Genomic DNA, 25,476 nt, shown 5'->3' on the forward strand with positions numbered 1-25,476 from the left:
GATATCTAAATATAAGACAAAAGATATATAGAACACATTATATGAGGCAAAAATATATAGATAACGTGAAAAATACTTGCGCAATTCTGTAAAACATTTTAAAGTATATTTTTTTCTTATTGAATAAAAAGGTATCATTGGAAAACTAGAAAGTAGTGCGCAGTAATCTGTCTCTTTAAATTTATGTTATACTAGCGACCCGCTCCGGCTTCGCACGGGTGTAAAATATAATTATAGCCTATGTCATTCATTGAAAAAATGATTAAAATCGATCCAGTAGTTTTGATTTATTCATTACTGCCCGTGGCCCGCACGCGTTAACTTTAGAGTAAAAGCCGGCCGGAACGGATCTTTATATTAAAATTATCATCATTTTTATTGAATAGTAGTGAGCAATTGTTTTCAATCTTATCTGTAGCGAATCTTCTAGTTGTGTATTATGAAAGTGATTGTGAATTTATTAGTCACTGATATAATTTTATATAGATACTAGCTGACCCGGCGAACTTATTACCGCCTAACAGTGAATAAATGTCGTGTTACAGATTAGCTGAACTTATTAACTTATTTATGATTTTATGAAAGCAATTTAAATCTTCTTGGTCGCGGCATTATTAATAATAATACTCACACATCAAAACAAATCACAGCTAACATTAATAATTAAATAAATTACACTTTCGCTTCGTAAATATTTATGTAGTATACTAACTCTGACTGGATTGACAGAATAATCTGGAATGATTAAATGAAACCAATCGAATTAACGTATTTTTTTAAATTTATTTAAGTCCTTCAAATTCTTTTATCATTTGTTGTACATAAAAATAGCTTGAAATATGCATTTTGAACGCACTGTTATAACCCTGATTAGTTACCCTTATTCCCTATTGAGCACTCCTATTCTGCCTATTCAGCATTTCTATCCTTTAGCAGGTGTTATTACTTATCCGACACAGTCAGTCTCATTCCCATCTTCCATCCGCGCTAGACGTGTGCTTTAAAAATTAATTTTGTTTCCTTTTTTTAAAAAGACTCTCGCCTTGAGGCTCCTAACATTGGTGGCAGCGGTGGGATCTGAAAGGTCCCAGGAAAAACGTCTCTCCATTTTAAAGTTAAAATAAAATTCAATATTGAATTCATATCTCAAAAGTGCGCGAGTTGGACGAGTTCCAAGGACGCTAAAATTGTGTGACAACCCCGATTTTGTGAAGTTTAACCCCTATCATAAATATAAATCATCAGTGTACACCTTAGCAACAAAACGCATGCAACAAGAACCTGTGACCTATCGACGCAATAACTGATAACCGATCGACGCAACGCTCGGAAGAAATACGATACGCAAGACGACGCGTGGGACGAACGGAAATGAATCGCATCGCTATCGCTCTAGCTGCATTACTGTAAGTCGAATTCATTTTTGTAATTTGGTCATTGCGAGTCATTTTAATCATCAACTGCTTATAATAATTATTGTTAATTATAATATAAGGACATTTCTGTACATATTATAAAAATAAAAATGGCAACCAGCAGAGCTCCGAGCCCAAAATTAGAAAATCCAGATATATATTTAACAACTGAACAGGACGGTGCTACTTGTACTCCTCCTTTAGAATCACTTCCATCTGGACCTATTACTAGGTCCAAGAAAAAAATTGCTACCGGAACTAAGATAGAATTAGATCTTTCAACTTTATTAAAATTCATAAAACCATACGATGGTTCCAGGGAAACCTTAAACGCGTTTCTGGTAAACTGTAGTAACGCCTATGACCTAGCCACAGAACCCCAAAAAGATATATTATTTAAATATATACTTTGCCAATTACAAGGTAAAGCCCAAGTAGCTTGTTCGATTAAAGAATTTTTAAATTGGCCACAACTCAAAGAATTCTTAAAAACACAATTCAGCGAGCGGAAACATTACGCTCATTTATTGACAGACCTTCAAGAGTGCAAACAGCACCCAAATGAACCTGTTAGCCAGTACGCGTTGAGGGTTGAAACTTGTTTATCGCAACTCCTCACCGAAATATCAATTAGTCACGGTCACAAAAGTAGAGAAATGATAGGGAGAACAGCAGCCATGGAAGAATTGGCACTTCATCATTTTCAAATGGGATTAACACCACGTATCTCAAACATAATCCGGTGCAAATCCCCAAAAACTCTTAATGAGGCTGTTAATATAGCAATTTCAGAGGAAAAAATTCAACAGTTTCTTTACAAAAATTCTCAGTCTAGCGCGAGATTAGAAAAACCAAGAATTATTAAGTCTAATTTTAATCAAAATTCGAATAACCAACAAAATTATAAATTCAATCGCAACTTTCCAAGCCAATCAATTTCAAAATCACCTAATAATTATTATAATAATCATAATCAAGCCCCGATCAATGGCCCAGAAATATTCTGTAGATACTGCAAGACACCTGGTCACATCCTAGAACAATGTCGCAAACGACAATATAACAATGAACGGTCTAAATTCAATTCAAATAATTCTAGAACACAACACCGTGTTCATTTACTGACTGATAACCCCGATGAGGGTACAAGTCATCCAACAAGTCCAGCTAGTCCCACAGAGGGCTACGACACCGTAGATTTTAACTCAAAAAACGAGTAAATGTCTCGTCCCGGTATCGTGCGGGACCTAGTCGAACACAAACCGATACCCTCATTCATGATACTAACTCTAAATCGAATAATTATAATTACCAATCCCTGACTCCGATACATGGAAGTCAAATTTCTCAAATCCAACATAATTCTAAGCCCGCGTCGTTACATGACCAACAGGCTAATATCATTTCCGAGCCCAATCACAAACCGGGTAACCAGCCCCAACCTTATAGTGGCTATAATAATACTAAATCCAATATTTTTGAAATCACTAATGACCCAAGCATTATGCTCCTACCACATGTAATCGTGGAATCCTTAGTATCCGACATTCCTCTTTCCCTACTTGTCGACTCAGGATCTTCTGTAAGCTTAATTAAACATTCATGTCTGCAAAATCATCCTAAACTTATAAAAGAAACTATCCAACTTAAAGGAATCGACTCATCAGGAAATCCTATCCTGACACGAGGTCATTTTCAGTTAAAATTAAAAATAGCTAAATCAAACGTTTCTTATAAATTTCATGTTATTGATAAAATTCATTTACCCTATGATGGCATCATTGGTTCTGACATGCTCAACGCGCTTAATTGTAATATAGATTATAATAAAGATATACTCAAAATCGGGAAGGCGGCGTTAAAATTGCATTTCAATGATCCTGCCTATGTCATCCCTCCTAGAACTGAGCAAATTATCGAATGCTCCGTTTCAAATCCGGAATTAAAGGAAGGATTAGTTCTCGATCAAAAAATCTCCGATTCATTATTAATAGCCAATTGCGTAGTTCGGGTTAAAGAAAATAATAGAATAAATTTATCCGTAGTTAACACTTCCGAGAATGAAATTACCTTAAAGTCTAATTTAAACCTAAAATTGATCCCTATTGAGCCTTACGAATCCAACGGGTATCAATCCGCGACTGTTAACCATATAAATGCTTATTCTAATGCTACTAAACGTACAGAAGAAGTTCTAAAACAGCTTCGCGTCTCTCACCTTAATGAAGAAGAAAAGGGTGCTCTTATGCAACTATGTTCCGATTATTCCGACATTTTCCATTTACCGGGCGAAAACCTAACATATACGAATGCATTAAAACATGATATAAAAACAACCACAGACGTCCCAATTCATACTAAAACTTACCGGTTTCCTGAAGTGCATAAAACTGAAGTCCGTGATCAAATTACTAAAATGTTAGATCAAAATATATTGAACCATCGAACTCACCCTGGTCTTCCCCAATATGGGTTGTACCCAAAAAGTTAGATGCGTCTAATATCCAAAAATGGAGAGTTGTTATAGATTATAGGAAATTAAACGATATAACAATTGGCGACACTTATCCAATTCCCCAAATTACAGAAATTCTTGATCAATTAGGCCAGAGTACTTACTTCTCCACATTAGACCTCGCATCCGGCTTTCATCAGATCCTGTTAAATGAAGACGACAAATCCAAAACAGCATTCACTGTCCCAGAAGGCCACTTTCAATTTCTCCGTATGCCGTTTGGCTTAAAAAATGCACCCTCAACTTTTCAGAGGTTGATGAATTCTGCTCTCTCCGGACTACAAGGTATACGTTGCTTTATATACCTTGATGACGTCATTTGCTATTCTCACGACATAAGAACACATATACAAAATTTGGAATTGATCTTCCAGAGAATGCGAAAATTTAACCTTAAGTTGCAACCCGACAAGTGCGAGTTCTTACGTCGAGAAGTCGCCTATCTTGGCCATGTCATTTCTGCCGACGGCGTCAGGCCGAACCCAGATAAAATCAAGGCCGTCCTCCAATTCCCCACTCCACAGAATCCTAAGGATATTAAATCGTTTCTCGGACTAGTATCTTACTATAGACGGTTCATACCCGATTTCTCGAAAACCGCTAAACCTTTAACCAGTCTCCTGAAAAAAGATCAGCCTTTTGTTTGGCAAAACCAACAGCAAATGGCATTAGAAACCCTAAAAAATAAACTCATTTCAGCTCCTGTTCTTTGTTACCCTGATTTCACTAAACCTTTTACAGTCACAACGGATGCATCAAACTATGCCCTCGGAGCTGTTCTTTCCCAGGGTCCCTATGGTCAAGAACGGCCAATCGCCTACGCTTCCCGAACTCTAAATAAAAGTGAAAGCAACTACAGTACCACAGAGAAAGAATTACTGGCTATTTTATTCGGATGCAAAACTTTCAGACCGTACCTCTACGGTCAGAGATTTAAAATTGTTACCGATCATCGCCCTTTAAAATGGCTTTTTAATCATAAAGACCCCTCAAGTAAATTACAAAGATGGCGTCTCAAGCTCGAAGAGTTTGACTACGAAATAGTTTATAGGAAGGGCAAGCTTAATTCAGCAGCAGACGCTTTATCTCGCTATCCTGTTAACCCTATATATCCAGAAATCGAGAACCCATTACCATCAAATAGCGATCCAACACTTCTACCAGAACTTTCTATTGGCGATAACGAGCTAAATGAATGGGCCAACGAGAATCCGTTACCATTAATTAATGACCCTACACCTTTACCAGAACCACCCATGGGCAATAATGACCTTACTGAATGGGCTGAAGTAACATTTAGCCCTTTAGATGAAAGAAATTTGGATTTCGTACCATTAACTCCTCCTATTGCTATTGAAAAAGCAACCACGCCCATTAAACCGAATCCAAACCCGATTATTGATCCCCAGCCGTCGACCAGCTGGCAGGCACCATCTATACCTAATATTCCTAACTCTGAACCAGATTATCAAATACCGGAAATGTTGTCAATACCAACCAACGAAACAAATCTTGAATTAAATCCAGAACCTCAATCTTTAATTACGGAAGAAGCATCTCTTCCCATGGCCGAAAACCTCGGACCTTCTTTAACCCATGAAACCTTACCAATACCTTCAAATGAGGCAGGAAGTTCTGTCGCACCACAAGCATCTCTACACTTACCCGATGAAACATATAACAATTTCTTAAAATCACCTACGAAATCCTTTAACACACAAATAATAGAACACAATAATAGCCTGCTTAAGAGCACCCAAAAATTGATTATAATACCTACCTCAGTAGACATGGATGAGTCTATGCCCTACGTCCAAGAAATAATTAATAACTGTCCAGAACCTGCCCGCAGCGAATTTTTGAAATTAGAAAGAAGTCCCTTTACCTGCTTACCTTTAGAATATGAAACTAAAACTTACCTCTTCGCGTTTACGAAAGTTCACTATTTCGATGATCATTCATACCCAGATATATTTAAAACCTTAAAATATTTACGAGATGAGATAATGATAACTTATCCAACTGAAAATGACATATGTATATCTGACTTCAAAAATCCCTTTGATAGACATTCCTTCGTAAAAATTTACAACATGTTAGGCTACCTGTTTGATGGAACTAACATTAGAATTCACATATATCATGATCAAATAATATATCCAACCTTAAACGAAATCCCAAAAATCCTTAAGGAGAACCACGACATACCTATTGCCGGTCATCTTGGAACCAACAGGATGCTTAACCGCATTAAAGAGCGATATTTCTGGAAAAACATGCGAACCGACATTGAATCCTATATCAAAAAATGCCAATCTTGTCAATCTAATAAAGCCCTGCGCAAGATAAATCGAGCACCGATGGTTATAACATCTACCTCAACTTCCCCATTCGAAAGATTATCCATAGACATTGTGGGACCTCTTCCTGAATCTGGAACAGCTAAATTAAAATTCATCTTAACTATGCAGGACGACCTAACAAAATTTAGTTTAGCATACCCAATCCGCAGTATCACCGCCGAAGAGACAAGCGAGTGCCTTTTACACTTTGTGTCTCTGTTTGGCATACCTAAACACATACTTACTGATCAAGGGACAAATTTCACTGCAGAGTTATTCCAAACAACGTGTCAATTTCTGAAAATCAAACACTTATTTTCCTCACCATATCATCCACAAACCCAAGGTGCGTTAGAAAGATCGCATTCTACCCTAAAGGAGTACCTCAAATCGTATATAAATGACAACCAGGACAACTGGCCTCGGTATGTTTACACAGCCATGTTAGCATATAATACAGCCGTCCATTCAACTACTCATTACTCCCCATACGAATTATTGTTCGGACATAAACCGCATATTCCAACATCCGTCTACGAGGAATCATCTACAGCTACATACCCCGAATACGTTAGAATGCTACAACATCGCCTAAAATTCACCCGCGACAAAGCATTAGAGTTTATACACAAATCCAAAACGACATCTAAAGAATACTACGACACTCGCACTCGCCCTGTAGAATATAAAGTTGGCGATTACGTTTTACTCAAAAATCATCTAAGGCTACGTAAAGCCTTATCTCCAATATGGAAAGGGCCATTCAAGGTAGTAAAAATACATGGTGACCACACGCTTTCACTACTCATTAACAGACGCCATGTCAAACACCATTATGATGAAGTTAAACACGCTGAAATCGAGGATACATCTCATTCTGGAAAATAAAATATTATAATTAAGACCATTTTACTCTATAACATAATATTTACAAATTTATCTTTCCTTACAGCACGATGGCTAATGCTCTTCAAGAGTATACCCGTCCAATCAAGTCTGGACCAGGCATTTACTTTGATCCAATCGGGAAACTTAAGATTAACGTCGGTCATCTAGATATCGTTACCGCTTACGATATGTCTTATATTGAACCGCATATGGAAAATATTAATTCTATCTTAGGTACGGTACGATTTTTATGTAGTCAGATCCAGATGGAAACAATAACAAACCTAGAATGTCATAACACCTTAGAACCACTAACTGTAAAATACAACGATATTGTATCAGCATATTCCTCTATTTCACATTTAATTGGTAGTAAAAGATTTAAGAGAGCCTGGATATGTGCCGTAGGAACTTTATCAAAAACTATATTTGGCACTTTGAACGAAGATGACGCAATAAAATATGATAACGCAATACAAAATGTCCAAGATAACGAAAAAAGACTAAGTTCATTGATAAAAGAAAGTATCTTGGTCACAACTACAACCTTGTCCAAATTTAACGATACTCTCCATAAAATAAAAATCAATGAAGCTAGCCTTGATGAAGCCGTTAACAACCTCTCTTTAAAACTTAAAAATATCTCCAAAATTTCTGTTGAATTAAATTACAAATCGAATATAGATTCAATCTTGACTAGTTTAGAAGCATCCTTACTTACATTGTCGTTTCAAATGGAGGATATAACAAATGCTATCTTGTTCAGCAGTCACAATACTTTGCATCCCGCTATATTACCTCCGAAACAACTATATAAAGAGCTTGTCGACAACTATAGATACTTACCAACTAATGTTAAACTACCAATAAGTTTAGAATTAAGGAATATCCATATACTATTAAATGTATCTAGTATAGCTTGCTATAGTCTAAATAATAAGATAATATTTGTATTAAGATTACCATTAGTTTCCCCAAAGGAATATGAATTATTTCATAGTATAGCGTTACCCACTCCACACGATTATGTAAACCCTAATACTTTTAGTCTTATAAGACCTAGTAATAAGTTTATCGCAATGACCAAAGATAAGACAGAATACTGTAATCTGGAATCGCTTACGGATTGCCAAGCAGTTAGCGCAAATGAGTACATCTGCTATATAATGAGTGTTTATCCCACAAGTGCTCATCCGAATTGTGAAAGTGAGTTATTGTCAAAAGTGATCAATGTTCTACCCGTGCAGTGCAAAACCGATTTTCTTAGTGGGATATTAGACATTTGGATGCCCATTTCAGACAATAACTGGATATACATACAATCCCAGAACAATAAAGTGTATATGGACTGTATTAATCAGAAAATTTTGGAATTAGATGTAGTCGGTACTGGTGTTTTGAAGGTACCACAAAATTGTGTCGCATCTTGTAAAACTACAAAATTAGTTCCTAGATTTAGTGGTTTAAGATTAAATATAAGTGTTCCTCGTCCTAATTTTAATTTAATAAAAGATCCTTGTTGTATTTTAGATAAGTTCCAAAATGAGATAAGTAATGAGCCCCCTATTCAACTCCAAAATATTGATTTAGATATTTTTACTTCAGAAACTAGCTTAAGGTTAAAATCTATGTCGAAGGAAGCTGATAAAATCCTTAATCAGCACCAAATTATAAAATACGGGACTCACTACTCAATAGCTATAATGATACTATTTTCTGTAATTTGTATTTACTGTATATTCAAAATTTTTGTATGTATTAAATCGCAACGTCTTTCCTATCGCTTCCCTAACGTCTCCCAACCAACCCAAGAACAAGACATAACCCCTAATCCCGTTAATCCTGATAGGAATCCCAAATCCTCGGTAGAAGATCCTTCCCCTATTAAACCTGTCAAACTCTCTTCGGGTGAAATTCCTTCACCAAGCATTAGAGTCAAGGTGTGACCTTGTATCTCCTAAACTTCAGGCCCCTGAAGTTTATTCTACCCCGGGGAGGTGTTATAACCCTGATTAGTTACCCTTATTCCCTATTGAGCACTCCTATTCTGCCTATTCAGCATTTCTATCCTTTAGCAGGTGTTATTACTTATCCGACACAGTCAGTCTCATTCCCATCTTCCATCCGCGCTAGACGTGTGCTTTAAAAATTAATTTTGTTTCCTTTTTTTAAAAAGACTCTCGCCTTGAGGCTCCTAACAGCACGCATATTTGACAGCCAATGGGCCTGTCCATTTTGTTTCTCGTTTAGGCCATCTTTCTTCAGAAGAACGGGCGATGTGTCCTGCCCATTTCCACTTCAAGCGCTGCGCGTATTCTAATGCGTCTATCACTTTGGTTTTGAGTCTTATTTTTTTTAGTGTTGACTTTGTCGATGGTTTTGATGCCAAGGATGTTTCTCTCCCTAGCCCGTTGGCAGGTACGTATTTTCGACAAGGTCCTTTTGTTAAAGATCCAGGTTTGGGCACCGTACGATAATCAGGGTAATAGAGTCGAATCCATCACTTTTTTCTTTAGTTTAAATGAAAGTTTAGACTTTAATATTTCTTTGTAACTCCAATATTTTTTCCAGGTCATCTTTATCCTCCTGTCTATTTCATGTAGGTGTCTACGTAGAGAGCTATATTTACCTCGGAAAACTAATATCATTTAAAAACACAAGACAGGATGAACATTAAATGTTTGACAGTTACGAAACGCGTGAACTTTCTTTCCAATTTTTTTCGTCAATTTTCCAGTGTTTTAATTCTGCTATTCCGGGGGGAGACAAATACAGAAAATCAAAAACCCGGAAATACGGTCCAGCAGTTGTCGAGTTATCGATAAAACTGTTCGAACAAAGCCGACTTTTATATATTAAGATTATAAAAATAAAAATCAAGCAACATTGAAGGAAAATGTAATCATTTTTATAATAAACTTCAGAATTATGATTTAAAAAAATATACGAAATGATGAGAATATAAATTTCTATCATGATGTCTCATAATGAAAAAAGTAAAAATGCTGTTGTGGTGGGTCACAATCTGCGTAGATTATGACAAAGTTCAGGATGAACATTAGATACTCTCAAGCAATCAGTAACCACAAAAATAGATTTGTTCTTTCTCAGACTGCAACACGGTTAAGCCCAAAAAAATTGTTTTAGAAAAACAAAAAAACGCGAATAACGATTTCATGCCTTATCCTAAACAGAAAGAGAAGAGAAACATTACAGAAATATTGACGATTATAGGATACGTTAATTTATATAGTTTCCGTTTTTTCCCTGAAGTATTTAAGCGTATATTAAATTTAAAAAAATTTGGTGTTACTTTCAAGTAATAATTGTGTTTGCGCGCAAACGAAAAAAAACCGACTTCAATTACATCGACAAGTAATACAACGCAGATCGACGAAAAAATAGTCAAGCAACTACGCGTTATCAAAGATTACTCAAAAAGTAGTTATCAGATCTCGATAAAATTTATATGTGACCACATGATAAACATCAGCTTTCGATTAATTAAAAATTATCAAAATCGGTACACCCAGTAAAAAGTTATTGCGGATTTTCGAGAGTTTCCCTCGATTTCTCTGGGATCCCATCATCAGATCCTGGTTTCCTTATCACGGTACCAAACTAGGGATATCCCCTTTCCAACAAAAAAAGAATTATCAAAATCGGTACATCCAGTAGAAAGTTATGTCATATAATACAACGTAGGTCGACGAAAAAAGCGGCAAGTAAAAACGCATTATTGGATATAACTCGAAAAGTAGTTGTTCAATCTCAAATAAATTTAAATGGGACCAATTGGCAGACACCACCTTGTAGTTGGACAACACCTAACATTGTAGTTGGATAACCGATACAAATCCTAGCAAAACCACGGCAAATAAATGAATTGCTCTCCATTAGGAAGGCAGGCAAACATGCTATGTTTATATCATTAGAATATAAAACGATAGCATAGAATAAGTAGATGTAAGTAGGATTAAGTAAAAGTTGTCAAACTATTAGCATTAAGATTAGATTAAAACATGTAAAACTCGAAATTAAATTATAAAAGAAATAAGAATGTAAAATAAAATAAGAATAGATTAAGATAATAGTATGTAAGATAAAATGTTTGTTTTGATAAAACAAATTAAAATAGTAAGATTGGAATAAAAGAAAACTTGAAATAAAAACTACAAAAGAAATAAAATGTTAATTTAAAATAAGCATAGACAGAGAGATAAAATAAGTTTAAATAGTTTGGAATGATGGAAATCTCGAAATAAAATTATAAAAGAATAGTTTAGGTCATATAATATAACATAGCGTATTGTAATAATGATCATACGTATCATTAAGACAATAAATTTTAGTAAATTCATGAACCCTGTAAAACAAAATATGAAATAAATATGTGTCCAATTATTTACCCGCTTAATTAAGTACTAAGTAAAGGTAGCCAGTAGGCCTCTAAACTAGTGGGAACCCACCCTGTGTGAGAAAGGTGATGAATGTGAGAAAGAAAAAGTATGCAGCATGGAAGTACGAGAGGCATGAAAGCGAGAACTGGTATGGAAGAGTAGATAGCAGACAAAGTCTCCGACCCCTATATCGGAGGGTAAGAAATAAAAAAAAAAAAAAAAAAAAAAAAAAAAAAAAAAAAAATTTTATAAGCCATTGCTGTGCTTCAACGGTATTTTTTCCCATTAAAAAACAATGTTTTATCAACACGCGAAACTCGTTTTTTTCCATTGTATCGAAATTACAACCGTAGCGTCACTTAAATGTTTCAAAATCAATAATTTTATTGTTCCATTTTTAAAAATTTGACACATATTCTTGTATTGATAGCCAGTACTTTTTAAAAATCAAAAGAGTTTTTAATATATGCGCCATTTCCAGTTTAGTCTTGGGACTTATTGAACGATCTAGTATGACAATATATTAAAAAGTATATCTAACATATTTACCATTCGATGGATGGAGCATTCTTAGTTAGTTTTAGCATTGAGTGGATAGCCACTTCCATATAATAGAATATAGATTCGACTTGTGTGTTAATCATGAGTAATGCGAAGTTACGAATTTGCAAAAAAGAACCATTAACTATCTAAAAATACAATTATGTAAAATTAAATAGCGCTCTTGATCCCGTTTTTACAAATGCTCGAGGAGATAAACAACCTAAACTCCAAAGTTATCTGAGAAAGAACTGGGCCAAATATGTCACTCATCATTATTGGCGGCTTCGTTCCCAAGTTAATGAACGAGAGGTGTAACGCTTGATAATGGTTTAATACAGGTTGTGTTGTAAATAGTGGATAGTCCGTTAAGGAATTGTACTTTTTATCTCAGGGTTGCCAACACTGTGAAAATTGTGAATATTTTTGTGTACATTTTCTTGAAGCTCGACATCAGGGCTACCCCCAGTGAACGGATTATCCACTATTTACGACACAAACTGTATAGGCGTCAACACGGATGCTTTGCGCATCGTGCAAGGGTCGTAAACGGGAATAGTTTTGTAAACTTTTAAAAGAAGAAGAAGGTGGCTCTCAATTCGATTTTCTTTTTTGTGTGTTTGTTATCTCATTTTACTAGGTGTTACGATTTTGATGATTCTTTTTTTTTAATCGAAAGCTGGTGCTTATCGTGTTGTCCCATTTAAATTTGATCAAAATCTGACGAGTACTTTTTTGGTTATCCTTAGCGTATTTAATTGAGTTTTTTTTTTCGATTACCTACGTTGTATTACTTGTCAATTCTTTTTCATGATTACAAAATGTATCGAGAAATATCATCTTAAATATTACTAAGACTTGATGTATCTTTCCCTCCGTTTATTTGTCAAATGACTGTTTCAATGGTACTGTAGTCTGTAAGTGATAGGTACTTATTTAAAATTATTTCAAAATGTTCTTTTATATAACAAGTAATATAATACGTACTAATTTATTTTTGTGTTACCTACACATTACAGATAACATTTTTTAATATCATATCTAAAATCGACCCTTCCAGTGGGGATCGAACCTGCATCTCCGACCTACAGTGTCGGTGCTCTAGATCCCCACCGGAACGGTCGATTTTTGATATGATATTAAAAAAATGTTTAAGTAATATAATACAATTAAAGGAAACAATAAAAAAAGTTTCAAATAAACTTGGCTGATTATCTAAATGTTACCAAAAATAAGTAGATATTTTATATTCCAATGGGCACTGTTCCATATATACATTACGTACGATGAAATAATTTCTCTTTGGTATCGTTAATGGTTATTTATAAGTCCCTAGCGTAGTATATTGTTATGGTTTAACAAGAAACAAGTTTCAAGTATTACCTTACATTAGAATAGTTGTGTTTACCTCAATGTAGGCTTCTTATTATAGCGGCTATGTCTAGAAGAATGGTTGTTTACATCGTGTTCAGCACAATAGAAGCTCTGAAAGAATTTTTGCACATATACGCGTGTATTTGCATCTGTGTGCGTGTCCGTGTGCGAGTGCATATGTGTGTTTGTGAGTGTAAACCATACTAAAATAAAATCTTAAATTCGCATGCGGCGTAATGACATGCCACGACGCATTAGTGTATTTTCAAGGCTAAATTTTTTGTTGAACGAAATGATAGCAAATTTTCAGAACGAATCTGTATTACATATATATTTATGGAAATTCTCGATATTGTCCTTTTTTTTTTGACTAGCCCGTTGGCGCAGTTAGTAGTGACCCTGCTTTCTGCTCCGAGGATTGTGGGTTTCGATTCCCACCGCGAGTCTGGGTGTAATATAAATATTTATTTATATATTTATATATGTATTATTTATAAGTATGTTTATCGAAAAAAAATATATGTAGCCATAACAGTCGGCTGTTACCTATAACACAATCATTACGTTGCTTACTTTAGGGACAGACGACCGTGTGTCTGTTGTGTAGATATTTATTTATTTATTATTTATATATGTAATACTAAAAATTAACACCACTATCGACTGTTTCTAAAAAATCTTAGAGTTTGTCTCTACGATATATATATATATATATATATATATATATATATATATAATATAATGATATAAAGGAATAAAATGATCGATTTCAGTTTATATATATATATATATATATATAAACTGAAATCGATCATTTTATTCCGTTCCAAGTATAAAATTTAACAATGCATTGTCACAGCGGTCAAAGCATTGGCTGTTGCGTTCTTATTATCTGGCGCTTCGATTCTCACTCGTGACAAACATTTGTATATAAACCGATATAAACATAATATAACCGATACCCCACATGAGTTTATGCCATTTTTGCACGAACTTGTGGAGACCTATGTCCAGCAGTGGACTGTATTACGCTGAAGTGGTGTGAGTGATGAACTGTGATACAACACATGATCTGAAGCCTTCTGAGGTCCATTGAAAGTTAATTACTTTGTTAATTTAATCGCATATAGTGCTTCAAAATAGTCTAGACGGGATCAATAAAACAAAAGACAATTTAATAAAAGTAAAATAAAATACCTCGCCCTAGTAATCCAATTTAGTGCCTTCATATTTTAGCTATGTACATAAATTACATTTAATGGCTGATTAGCACATGGTAAAGAGCTGATAGTGCACATTTAAATGTGAATCGGTATTTTATTATCCTGTTATAAAATTTAAACAAATACATTTTCAAAGTTAAATAATAATTCTGTTATACTGTTATCTTGTTATGCCGTCATAATAATTCTACTGACATGTGTAGGTTAGGTCACACGCTCGAGGCAATTATTATAATATTTCAATTATGTTGTATACACTAACAAAGGTACGACTATATATTTAATAGTGTTCTTAGGTCATTTATTATTAGTAATATGGGCTTACCATTAAAACAACTTGCCCTGAATCATATCTATACAAATAAATAAACTCATAATATTTTATTACGTTCCCTAATTAGTAAAAAATAATTGCATTTGAAATTACCTCGAATATAACCTTTATTTCTACTACCTATTCTAAGTTAAAACCTACCTCAACATTGCGGTGAATTCTCAACTGAGGTAGGGCAAGCATTTCCCTTAAAAAAAATGGAGCTGCCCGACCGGGGTAGTATCTCCACCTATCAGAAGATCACAGGTAAATAATACTGTTTTCAAGCAGTGTTGTGTTCCTGTTGGTGAGTAAGGTGACCAGAACTCCTGGGGGAATTGGGCGTAGGGTCGGCAACGAGTTTGCGATGATGTGCTTCTGGTGATGTAGGCGTCTATAGGCTACGGTAATCGCTTACCATCAGGTGAATGAAGACTAGAATAACGTAAATAAAAAAAAAAAAAAACAATAATATCATACAGCTTCAACACGTCTACAAATATTCAAAAACTAACAATAATACTGAATCCATTTTTAAGACTAAGTCAAAATGGTCAAAAAGTCGAATTTCTACAAATTGCATATCATGAAAACTTTGTTTACAAAACATCCCCATGCAAATATCTTGCAAGTAGCCAAGAAGTTTTCGTGAAGCTCTATGTCCTACAAACTATTTTTTTTTTTTGGACATACTGTACTTGCTGTAAATGTTACTCTATAATGGAGATATCTATATATTGTCACTTGATTTTCCGCGCTCTTCCCTGCTGGTTAGAGTAAATAAGTATATTTCTCAGAATAATCTTCAACACGTTTCTCAGAATCTCTTTATCTTCAAGTGCGCAATAAATCTTAAAAACATTTTAAAATACTTTGCCAGACCGAATTTAAACTCGCCGCCTGCTATCAATTAATGTGTTCTAACCATTAGTTTTTTTTTTGCGTGTGCAAGTACATTAGTGTAATAAAACTGTATAAATTCTTATTTATTTAAACGTGCACATTTTATATTCTTGAGAAATGAGCAAGATGACGCCACAACCAAACTAAGCGATGGATCTAATAATAACAAACATCAAGAAATCGGAAAAAGAATCAACCCGATTGGAACGTCTATTTGTATTGTGGCAGTCCATCGAAATGAAGAGAACACTGGTCACGAAATATCATATCAAACAGTCTATTACCCCTGACACCAAACAACTACAATCACTGACCGGACAAAACCTTTGCCCTAGAAGCGCAACAAACAAGAGAAATGGGATTCGCGATAACCGTAACGATCATCATGCTTCTCACGTGTGGATATTACTTATCAATAATACAGATAGATATTATTTGACACGCCGCTTTGAAATTATCCTTAAGTATTTACTTATTAGTATAACCATGAACTACCATCATTGTTCCTCGCTACTTTTTTCGTCCTTGATTCCTCAACTCCCTTTACCTCTTTGACGAAGAATACATTTTTCGTTGTGTATGTGCGCTAATCACTGAACAAAAGGTATTTGCTAGCTAAACGATCAAAAATGGTATTAAACAAAAAAACGGCCAAGTGCGAGTCGGACTCGGGCACCGAACAAAATTATTAAAAATATTTTTTTCTATACGATGTAACTAAAATCTTATGCTTTTCGCAATTTTTCCTTTATCTGTGCTATAAGTCGTTGCTTCGTATCAAATTTCGAGATTCTGAGTTCACGGAAAGTACCCTGTAGGTTTTGATTTCCTTGCGAGTGTCGACAGTTTGCAACATAAACGGCTGTATCTTTTGATTGCGCTGACTTAGAAGTTTGATTTTTTTTCACAGTGAACTGTGAACTTGGACTTAACTGTGGACTTGAGTATTTTATATGAATTTAAGCGTGATACCTCCACGCTTTCCAGAGAAAAAGGGATCTTAAAGGGTTCAATTTTTTTCCTATTGAGGTACGGAACCCTAAAAATCGCCTTAAAGGGGTATAGCTTTATTAGCTTCGAATTATTCCTGATTCTCAGCAAGGTTCACTTGTCCTCTTGGAAGATTTTGTTTTAATCGGCTTCACCTTGACGAACAGGTTCTGTAGCCATTTGGGCTGTTCAGAGTTCAATATCTTCAAACACGTACATTTGAACCTACCTTTTTTAAATAAAGACTAAATTTGATAATATTTATTGCCACATAAAGTAATTTATAAAACCTTTTATTTACTTCTGATAATAATTGTAAGAAAAGTGTGGTGGTACGTTTTTTTTTGCACATAAGAATCTCAAAACATCGTAAGTTATCGTAAATTTGTAATAAAGCCAACTTATAAAAATAAAAGTAGTATTTATTACCAACAATTACTTTTCTTTGAATTCTACGTTACTTATTTTTTTTTTTATTTATTTATTTATTTATTTATTTTTTTTGTTTAAAACTGTTGTCGAAGTAATGAAGTTTTTCTCATTCTGTCAACAACAATTTCAGCTGTAAACAATTTCAACCTTGTGGAATTTTCTAGACATCCACATAGCGGAAAGATTTTTTTCTCTTTCAATTTGATTTTTATCACAACACACAAAAAAAGTCCTTCGTCGTCCTTAATCATCCGAATTATTTGATGTTGATATTTAACTCTATTATAACTAAGTATTCTTATAGCGTTACGATTTGAATCCAAAATAATACGCTGTTAAGGCAAAAACGATTTCAGTAGTTTCAACTCTTGTCTTTTTTTAGTAAAGATTTGTTTAAGACAATGTCCTTATTAAGATAACACAGACAAGATACTTATATATTTGTATTTTTACATTATACAACTATTTAGCGTTAATATCTTCAAACTGAATTACCCACGTCCTAAATATCCATACGTACGTAACATGATTTTTTGTATTAGACGAATCACATAAATAGCTTTCTACTTGTTGTGTAATTCAGAAATAAAAATGTGTGATTTAATACGAATTTTAGGTACAAAGTCTTAGGATAAAATGAGTTGAAGATATATTTTTAGTTCAAGAAAAATTTCCAACGTAATCATAGATAGCTTTTTGTTTTGTCAAAAATAACTTATGGGATAAGTATTAAATTTCTATACGTATTTAAAAACCAAGTATAGGCACTATTCAAATCTATACAAATTAATAAAATTGAAGTGTCTGTTTGTAATATTAAAATAACCGCTTTTTACTAAATGCATATGGATGTATATACGGTACATATACCAAAATAACATTTTTTACAATTTTTGTCTGTCTGTCTGTTTGTTTCGGCTAATCTCTCAAACGGCTGGACCGATTTTGACGGACTTTTATTTTAGAAATGTATATATTTTTAACCGACTTCAAAAAAAGGAGGAGGTTACTCAATTCGACCGTATATATATATTTTTTTTTATGTATGTTCGGAGATAACTTCTTCGTTTATGAACCGATTTTGATAATTCTTTTTTTGTTGGAAAGGAGATATCCATAGTTTGGTACCATGATAAGGAAACCAGGATCTGATGATGGGATCCCAGAGAAATCGAGGGAAACTTTCAAAAATCGTAAGGGTGACTAGTAAGTTTAATCATGTTTTCATTAAGTACTATAAAGCACTACTATTTAATAAAGGTCTGGAGTCGATCTGATGATGGAGAAGAAAGATAGTCGAGGGAACTCTTTAACGATTTATAGCAATTACCTGCTGTTTGAACTTAATTCGTTTCTATTGATGAGAAATTTGCATATGTATGAGTTATAAGTGCCATTTCAGTCTGATGATGGAGACGAAAGATAGTCGAGGGAACTCTTCAACGACTTATAGCAATTACCTGCTGTTTGAACTTAATTCGTTTCTATTGATGAGAACTTTGCATATATATGAGTTATAAGTGCCATTTCAGTCTGATGATGGAGACGAAAGATAGTCGAGGGTACTCTTCAACGACTTATAGCAATTACCTGCTGTTTGAACTTAATTCGTTTCTATTGATGAGAACCTTGCACCTATATGAGTTACCAGTGCCATTAAAGTCTGATGATGGAGACGAAAGATAGTCGAGGGAACTTTTCAACGATTTATAGCAATTACCTGCTGTGTGATCATCTGTGTCGCAGGACCAGGTTTGATGATGGAGCCCATAAACACTCGAGGGAATTTCTCAACAATTTACAGCAGTTACCTTTTGCTGTTTGACGACCGCTTTGATATAATGGTGCATGTGCCGTGTCGGCGGCGCCTAAACACCGACGGTCGCGGGTTCTATTCCCGCTCGGAGTGGATATTTATGTTTATACAAATATTTATTTTCGGTCTAGTTGTTAATCCTTGTGGTTCTCCCAACCTAGCCTCAGAGAACACGCTAGGCTGTCAGTCCCGGTTGTTATTACGTACACCTGATAGCGAACTTTACCCACAGTATGTCGACGCGTTAGCGCAGCGGTCACAGCACCGGCTGTTGCGCTGGCGTTAGTGGGTTCAATCTCCGCGCACGACAGACATTTGTATTGGCTATATAGATGTTTGTCATTGTCTGGGTGTTTGTGCTTGTGTATTGTGTATGTTTCCGGACCCCCGATATCTACTCATCACTAAAAATTGTAAAATAAAATAATTTTCAACAAAAAAAAAACCGACTTCAAACAGGAAACTAAAAAGTGAAAAATAAATTTACTTAGTACAAAGTAATTCGTATTTTGATTTAGTTAATCAGAAATGATTAAATAAATATTTTATAATTTTGAAGTTGGTGCCAAGTAAATACTACAACAACCTGGCTACAATAACAAATACAAACAACACACACACAACAAACAAGTACAAAAAATATTATTAGATATGTCAAAACAATAACAGAATAATAACAGTATTCAACCTAATAGTGAATGAAACAAATTATGAAAGAAAACTGAATACAACTTACGAGTAGATACTAGAGTAGTTATTGTTTTACTTGGCACCGACTTCAAAATTATAAAATATTTATTGAATCATTTCTGATTAACTAAATCAAAATACGAATTACTTTGTACTAAGTAAATTTATTTTTCACTTTTTAGTTTCCTGTTTGAAGTCGGTTTTTTTTTTGTTGAAAATTATTTTATATAACTCTGCAAACTGAACAATAACTGTTTTGTTCAATTCCAAACGGACGAAGTCACAGGCTCAGCTAGTATTATGTAAGATAGAATTCGGACAAAATAAATACTGAGGTTCTCTTTCAAGATTTTTTTTCGGACAAAATGTCATATAATAATATAATGATAATAAATAATAAACGTTTCACACTCAATGGCCCCTAGTAGGATTTTCTTCACACACAATATACAACCGCCCAGACCACGGGAAACATCTATATGACCAATACAAATGGCTGTCGTGAGCGGGGATCGAACCTGCAACAGCCAGTGCTGTGACCGCTGCGCTAACGCGTAGTCAATTTTTGTATGTAACATAACATAAGTACGGGTATCAAAATTTAAATAAAAGTCGAGCTACAAGTCAAAAAAATTGTATTTAAACTAAAAAGGATGAAAAAGGGTATTTTATTAACCATTGGAAATTTTGACAAAATATAGAAATGGAATATGTATACGAAGAATGTGAACTAATAGTATTCTAGCAATCCTGTGAACCGCGGTAACATCATTTCTCACCATCATTGGTTGACTCATCATTACAGCCTATACAGTCCACTGCTGGACACAGGCCTCCACAAGTTTACGCCAAAAATAACGCGACCTCATGTGTTTTACCCATAGTCACCACGCTGGGCAGGCGGATCGGTGACCGCAGTTTCACACCGAAGACGCTGCTGCCCGTCTTCGGCCGTGTATTTCAAAGCCAGCAGTTAGATGGCTATCCCGCCACCGGTCGGCTTCTTAAGTTCCAAGGTGGTAGCGGAACTGTGTTATCCCTTAGTCGCCTCTTACGACACCCACGGGAAGAGAGGGGGTAGCTATATTTTTTAGCACCGTAGCCACACGGTACTAAAAAATTGGTTGACTGAACAAGATTTATTTTAGATGCAAACTCGCCCTTGCCAACTTTTTTTTTTCTAATCGAAAACTGTAAATGTTAGGTGCAATAGAGAATACATATAGTAAAAATTGAAAAGTAATCTTCTCCACACGTGCGTGCGTGTGAGTGTCGTATCACATTAAGATTGAAGGGTCTTGTAGGCGTAACCTAATAGTGTTAATATAAACCAGTTAGTTCTCGAACAGTATTATTCGGTCTTACTATTCAAGCTGACACGTGCCTGTGTAATCCTATTAAACAATATATATAAATACAAATACAATTGCTCTGTATTCCATATACATTTGCTCTGGAATCTTGTTTAATCTTTCCCCATCTGCCTCTAAAATGATATGAAATCCTCGATCCCGATTGTCATAAGATAATGATCATTACTTATAAGATTCCTTACGTAAAGAGAAAAATTCAATCATATAATCATAATATCAAACATAAAGATTTGGAGCCCAAAAATGCTGAATAATAAATTAAGACGAACAGGGTGGAAAACTAGGTACTATTTCAAATATTCGATTTCCTCTGGTATTTGCCCAGTTAAGCTTACCGTTAACAAACTGTTTTACTGCAGGACAATAGTACCCACAGACAGGAACTTCCACAGAATTTTTGCAATTTAAAATATAGATAGAAAAATTATTTAAATGGCAAGTTCATGGTCGTAAGTTTTTGCGTTTGTTTTTAAAAAGCATTTAGTGCTTCTAAATTTTAAAAAATCTACATTAAAAAAAAACAATGAAATACTAAATCAACACTCAAAGACGAACCGCACGTTCGTTAGGATTTATTATCATACATAAACACATTAGATATAAATAATTCAGCATGTATAGTGGTTTAAGTTTTTTTCCATTAAATTGCATTGAATGTGACCAGTGACATTATCATTGAATAAATTGTCTGCTAATAAAAATTCGCTAATTTAAATACATGTAATAGGTATAATACATATTTTGTATTCGTAAACGCATAAAAAAGCTAATCATAATGTATTGCGCATATTAGATCTACGTATTATGCAAAAATACATCCAAAATGTGTCAGGTCCGATGAATATTAATCTGTTATATTTGAAAATTTGCCAATAGATATTTTTTACCATGGCGACCAATACTTAAAAAAAAAACTGAATTGATCTTGTTTGTCTATGAAAATGTACGCTCAGAATCTTGCCGATTTCAAATCGAATCAAGGGCATTTAACGCTTTTCTAAAGTTTCTAAACATCGTAAACTCCATGCTTTACCTTAAGATTAACATAAAAAGACCTTAGTAGACCATTATCAGTCCTCAATTTAACGCTGACTGCTAATTTAAATAGTTAATTCGTTTCGTCAGCTTAGTTTTCTTTCTTAATACCACAGTTGCAAGAACTTTTGAAATTGATAAATTTATGAGGAAATTTATAATTTCTAGCGGAAATACCTTGTGATTATTTCAAGCTACATATATTATGAAACATTATTGACTTGTATATATTAATTGTATGTTTGTCTGGATGTTTGTGCAGTCCTTTTGGGTCTCCCCACCGCGCCTCGGAGCGCACGTTAAGCCGTCGGTCCCGGTTGTAATCATGTACATCTGAAAGCGATCGTTACTCATAGTAGGGAATATATCCGCCAACCCGCATTGCAGCAGCATGGTGGATTATTAGCTCTGATTCTTCTACATGGGGAAAGAGGCCTATGCCCAGCAGCGGGATATTACAGGCTGAAGCGTAGTATGTCTTGTTCAATATGCAATTAATAATTTAATTATTAACAAAGTAAATTCAATGCTAACAAATTATTCTTGTAATATCATGTGATCGCTATGTCTAACTGCTTATTTCTTTTTATTACAGGGAGTAACTTGGGGCAAAGCTTTCTTAATAGCAGCAGAGGACAAAGCTGCTCTGCCGTATCTATCTACAAGAGAATGCCAACTTGGGGGATACAGAATTTATACAGTCAATTTTCATCCCAAACCTTCATTCTTCGAACCAGTCAATGACAATCAAAATTTCACGGAAAAAAGGAAAGCTCTCCTTTATATCGCAGTGCCGGAAAATAAGCATTGGCTGGGAGCTGCCCCTCTGTCAGATATAGCAAAACAAATCTTAGAATGCCAAGGTCCATCAGGAACGAATGTAGAATACCTTTTGAGGTTAGCTAACTTTATGCGGGATGAAGTTCCGGAAGCATTGGACGAACATTTATTTTCTTTGGAAAGACTAGTTAAAAATTTTGCCGCTGACATGAGGATATGCTTGAGAACTATAATGGGTGAAAATAAGAAAGTCGAAGAGAATAAACCTGAGCCACAGGCAGTCGCTCCAAGTCTCCAATTCGCATCTAGAATTCCTACCAAGAAATTACGTTGCGTTAATATGTGATTTGTCAATTGCCTGAAAGGTGTTAAAATCTTCGAAATCGGAATGAAATGAGTCAACGGTATAATCTAGCCATGACTTTAAAATGTATACCAATTATAAAATATTAGCTTCATGTGGTTGAAATTGTGAGAAGCCTTAAGTTACCGAAATAGCTTTGACTAGTTTTGGTACTTTTTTATTGACTGTACGTATATTATGATTGTGATAATTTTATGCTTAATGACGATAAGATCGTCTTTGTATTGTTAACAGTAACCTTGTAAATGATATGACATTGATTTCAAAATATAACCCTTGTTATGATTTGATGGTGACTGAGCTTTATGACATTCTGGCAAAATTGATGTATGAAATGATAAACTAAAACGATTTAATTGTGTTTTATGTTCATTATATACTTCATATCTATATTTTTAACAATTGGAAGGTAATTTTTAAATATTTACTAACTCAAAAGATTTTTATTGTATTTGCTACTTTTTTCGCTAAAAAAATGCATTTTATTGAAGTTAATCATAGCTAGCTTATTTTTAGATCTAAAAAAAGAAGTATTATGTTATGAATCTTTAACTGTATATGTTAAGCTTTTATTAATTTTAAATTTATTTTATTTATAGAATAGTCTCTGAAATATTTTTTTTATGACGCCTTGTCACATGAATCAAAATTGTAATATACATAATTGAAAAAGTGATAAATAATATATAAAGCGATTTAATAGTTTTTTTAAGAATTTTGTATAAGTGTCTATGTAAGATTCAGCCATGTATTATATTGACAAAACATAAAAAATAAAACAAGTAACACATTTTCTGTTTTATTTATTTTGCATATAATGCTTATTTCTGGTGATTTCGATTTTAACTTTGACTCCGTGAAAAACATTACAACGATTGTGAACAGTAGAACACTACTATTCATTTCTTATAATTTATAATTATGTTTTATGTGCTACAATTGTAATCTCAAAAAAAACCGACTTCAAAATACTCCGACAAGTTATAAAAGGAGAACGTCTTAGTTGAAAATACGTATTAATAGCTATAACTCAAAAAGTACTTGTCAGATATCGCTTAAATGTAAATGGGACCATATGACAAGCTCAAGTTTTCAAAGATAAAAAGTATCATCAAAATCGGTACACGCAGAGATTTTTTATGACGTAACACAAAAAATACAGTCGAATCAAACTTTCATTTTTTAGAAGATCGGTAAAAATAAGTATTTTTTTGCAGTTTACAGACAAAGTGGTAAGCATTTACTGTAATTTATGGACGTCTGCAACACAAGGAACAACAACAAAGCTGATTTCGGCCCAATCACCGCTATCGACTAAACGCATCAACAGGAGCTCACTAAAGTTAAGGTTTTCCAGTAAAGTTGCTCCAGATTTTAGCAAGATATATCCTGCAGTGCTTCTCAAAGGCTGAGTTACAGTAATAATTACCTACTGTAACATTTGATTTAATTTTGACTATGACTATTTTGATTTTGACTCACAACAAATGAGAAAATTCTCAGTCTGATTCATGATTAAGATATCACTTTGTTTCTACGGAACCACCTTTGTTACATTTCGGAGAAATCCATTCGCCCTATACGAATAACTTATATTATATTATTATTACATTTTATTACTTATATATTTGCGTTTTTCATAAGTTTCCTCGACATCCCTCTAGTTCCACCATCATATTTGACTTTGACTTTCGATTATGACGACGCGTTGACAACAGTCACAGCATTCGTTTGTGGCTGTTGCGCTGACAGTTGCGGGCTCGATCCCCGCAGATGACAAACATTTGTATTTGCCATACAGATGTTTGTCGTGGTCAGGGCGTTTGTGCTTGTGTTTTCGGACCCCCGACACAGGAGATAATGCTAGTGAGGGCCGTTGAGTGTGAAGTGTCTATTTATTTGAATGTAAAGCGTTTATATTTATATAGCTAAAAATAGGAACACCTGAATTTTGTCAATTTAAACAAACATTGGTAGAAAAAGTGTAACGAGTTCTTGTATCTTAAATTATTTGTTTAAAGTGGATTAATAACGAACATGAATGTCAGACTAAGCTAAATAGGTTCTTAATTCAAATTATTTA

The 25,476-nt window shown here is 34.3% G+C and overlaps 1 protein-coding gene across 1 annotated transcript in view; it reads left to right on the forward strand.

The window, feature by feature from the left end:
• The window catches only part of LOC123663863 (putative glutathione-specific gamma-glutamylcyclotransferase 2), a 38,495-nt gene extending 14,312 nt beyond the window's left edge, over window positions 1–24,183 (forward strand). Inside the window, exon 3 of the mRNA XM_045598507.1 lies at window positions 22,845–24,183. Coding sequence (XP_045454463.1) covers window positions 22,845–23,375 — 531 coding nt within the window. The 3' untranslated portion in view covers window positions 23,376–24,183. The remainder of the gene's footprint in view (window positions 1–22,844) is intronic.
• The last annotated feature ends 1,293 nt before the right edge of the window (window positions 24,184–25,476 follow it).

This window comes from Melitaea cinxia, chromosome 21, assembly GCF_905220565.1.
Source record: "Melitaea cinxia chromosome 21, ilMelCinx1.1, whole genome shotgun sequence".
NCBI lineage: Eukaryota > Metazoa > Arthropoda > Insecta > Lepidoptera > Nymphalidae > Melitaea > Melitaea cinxia.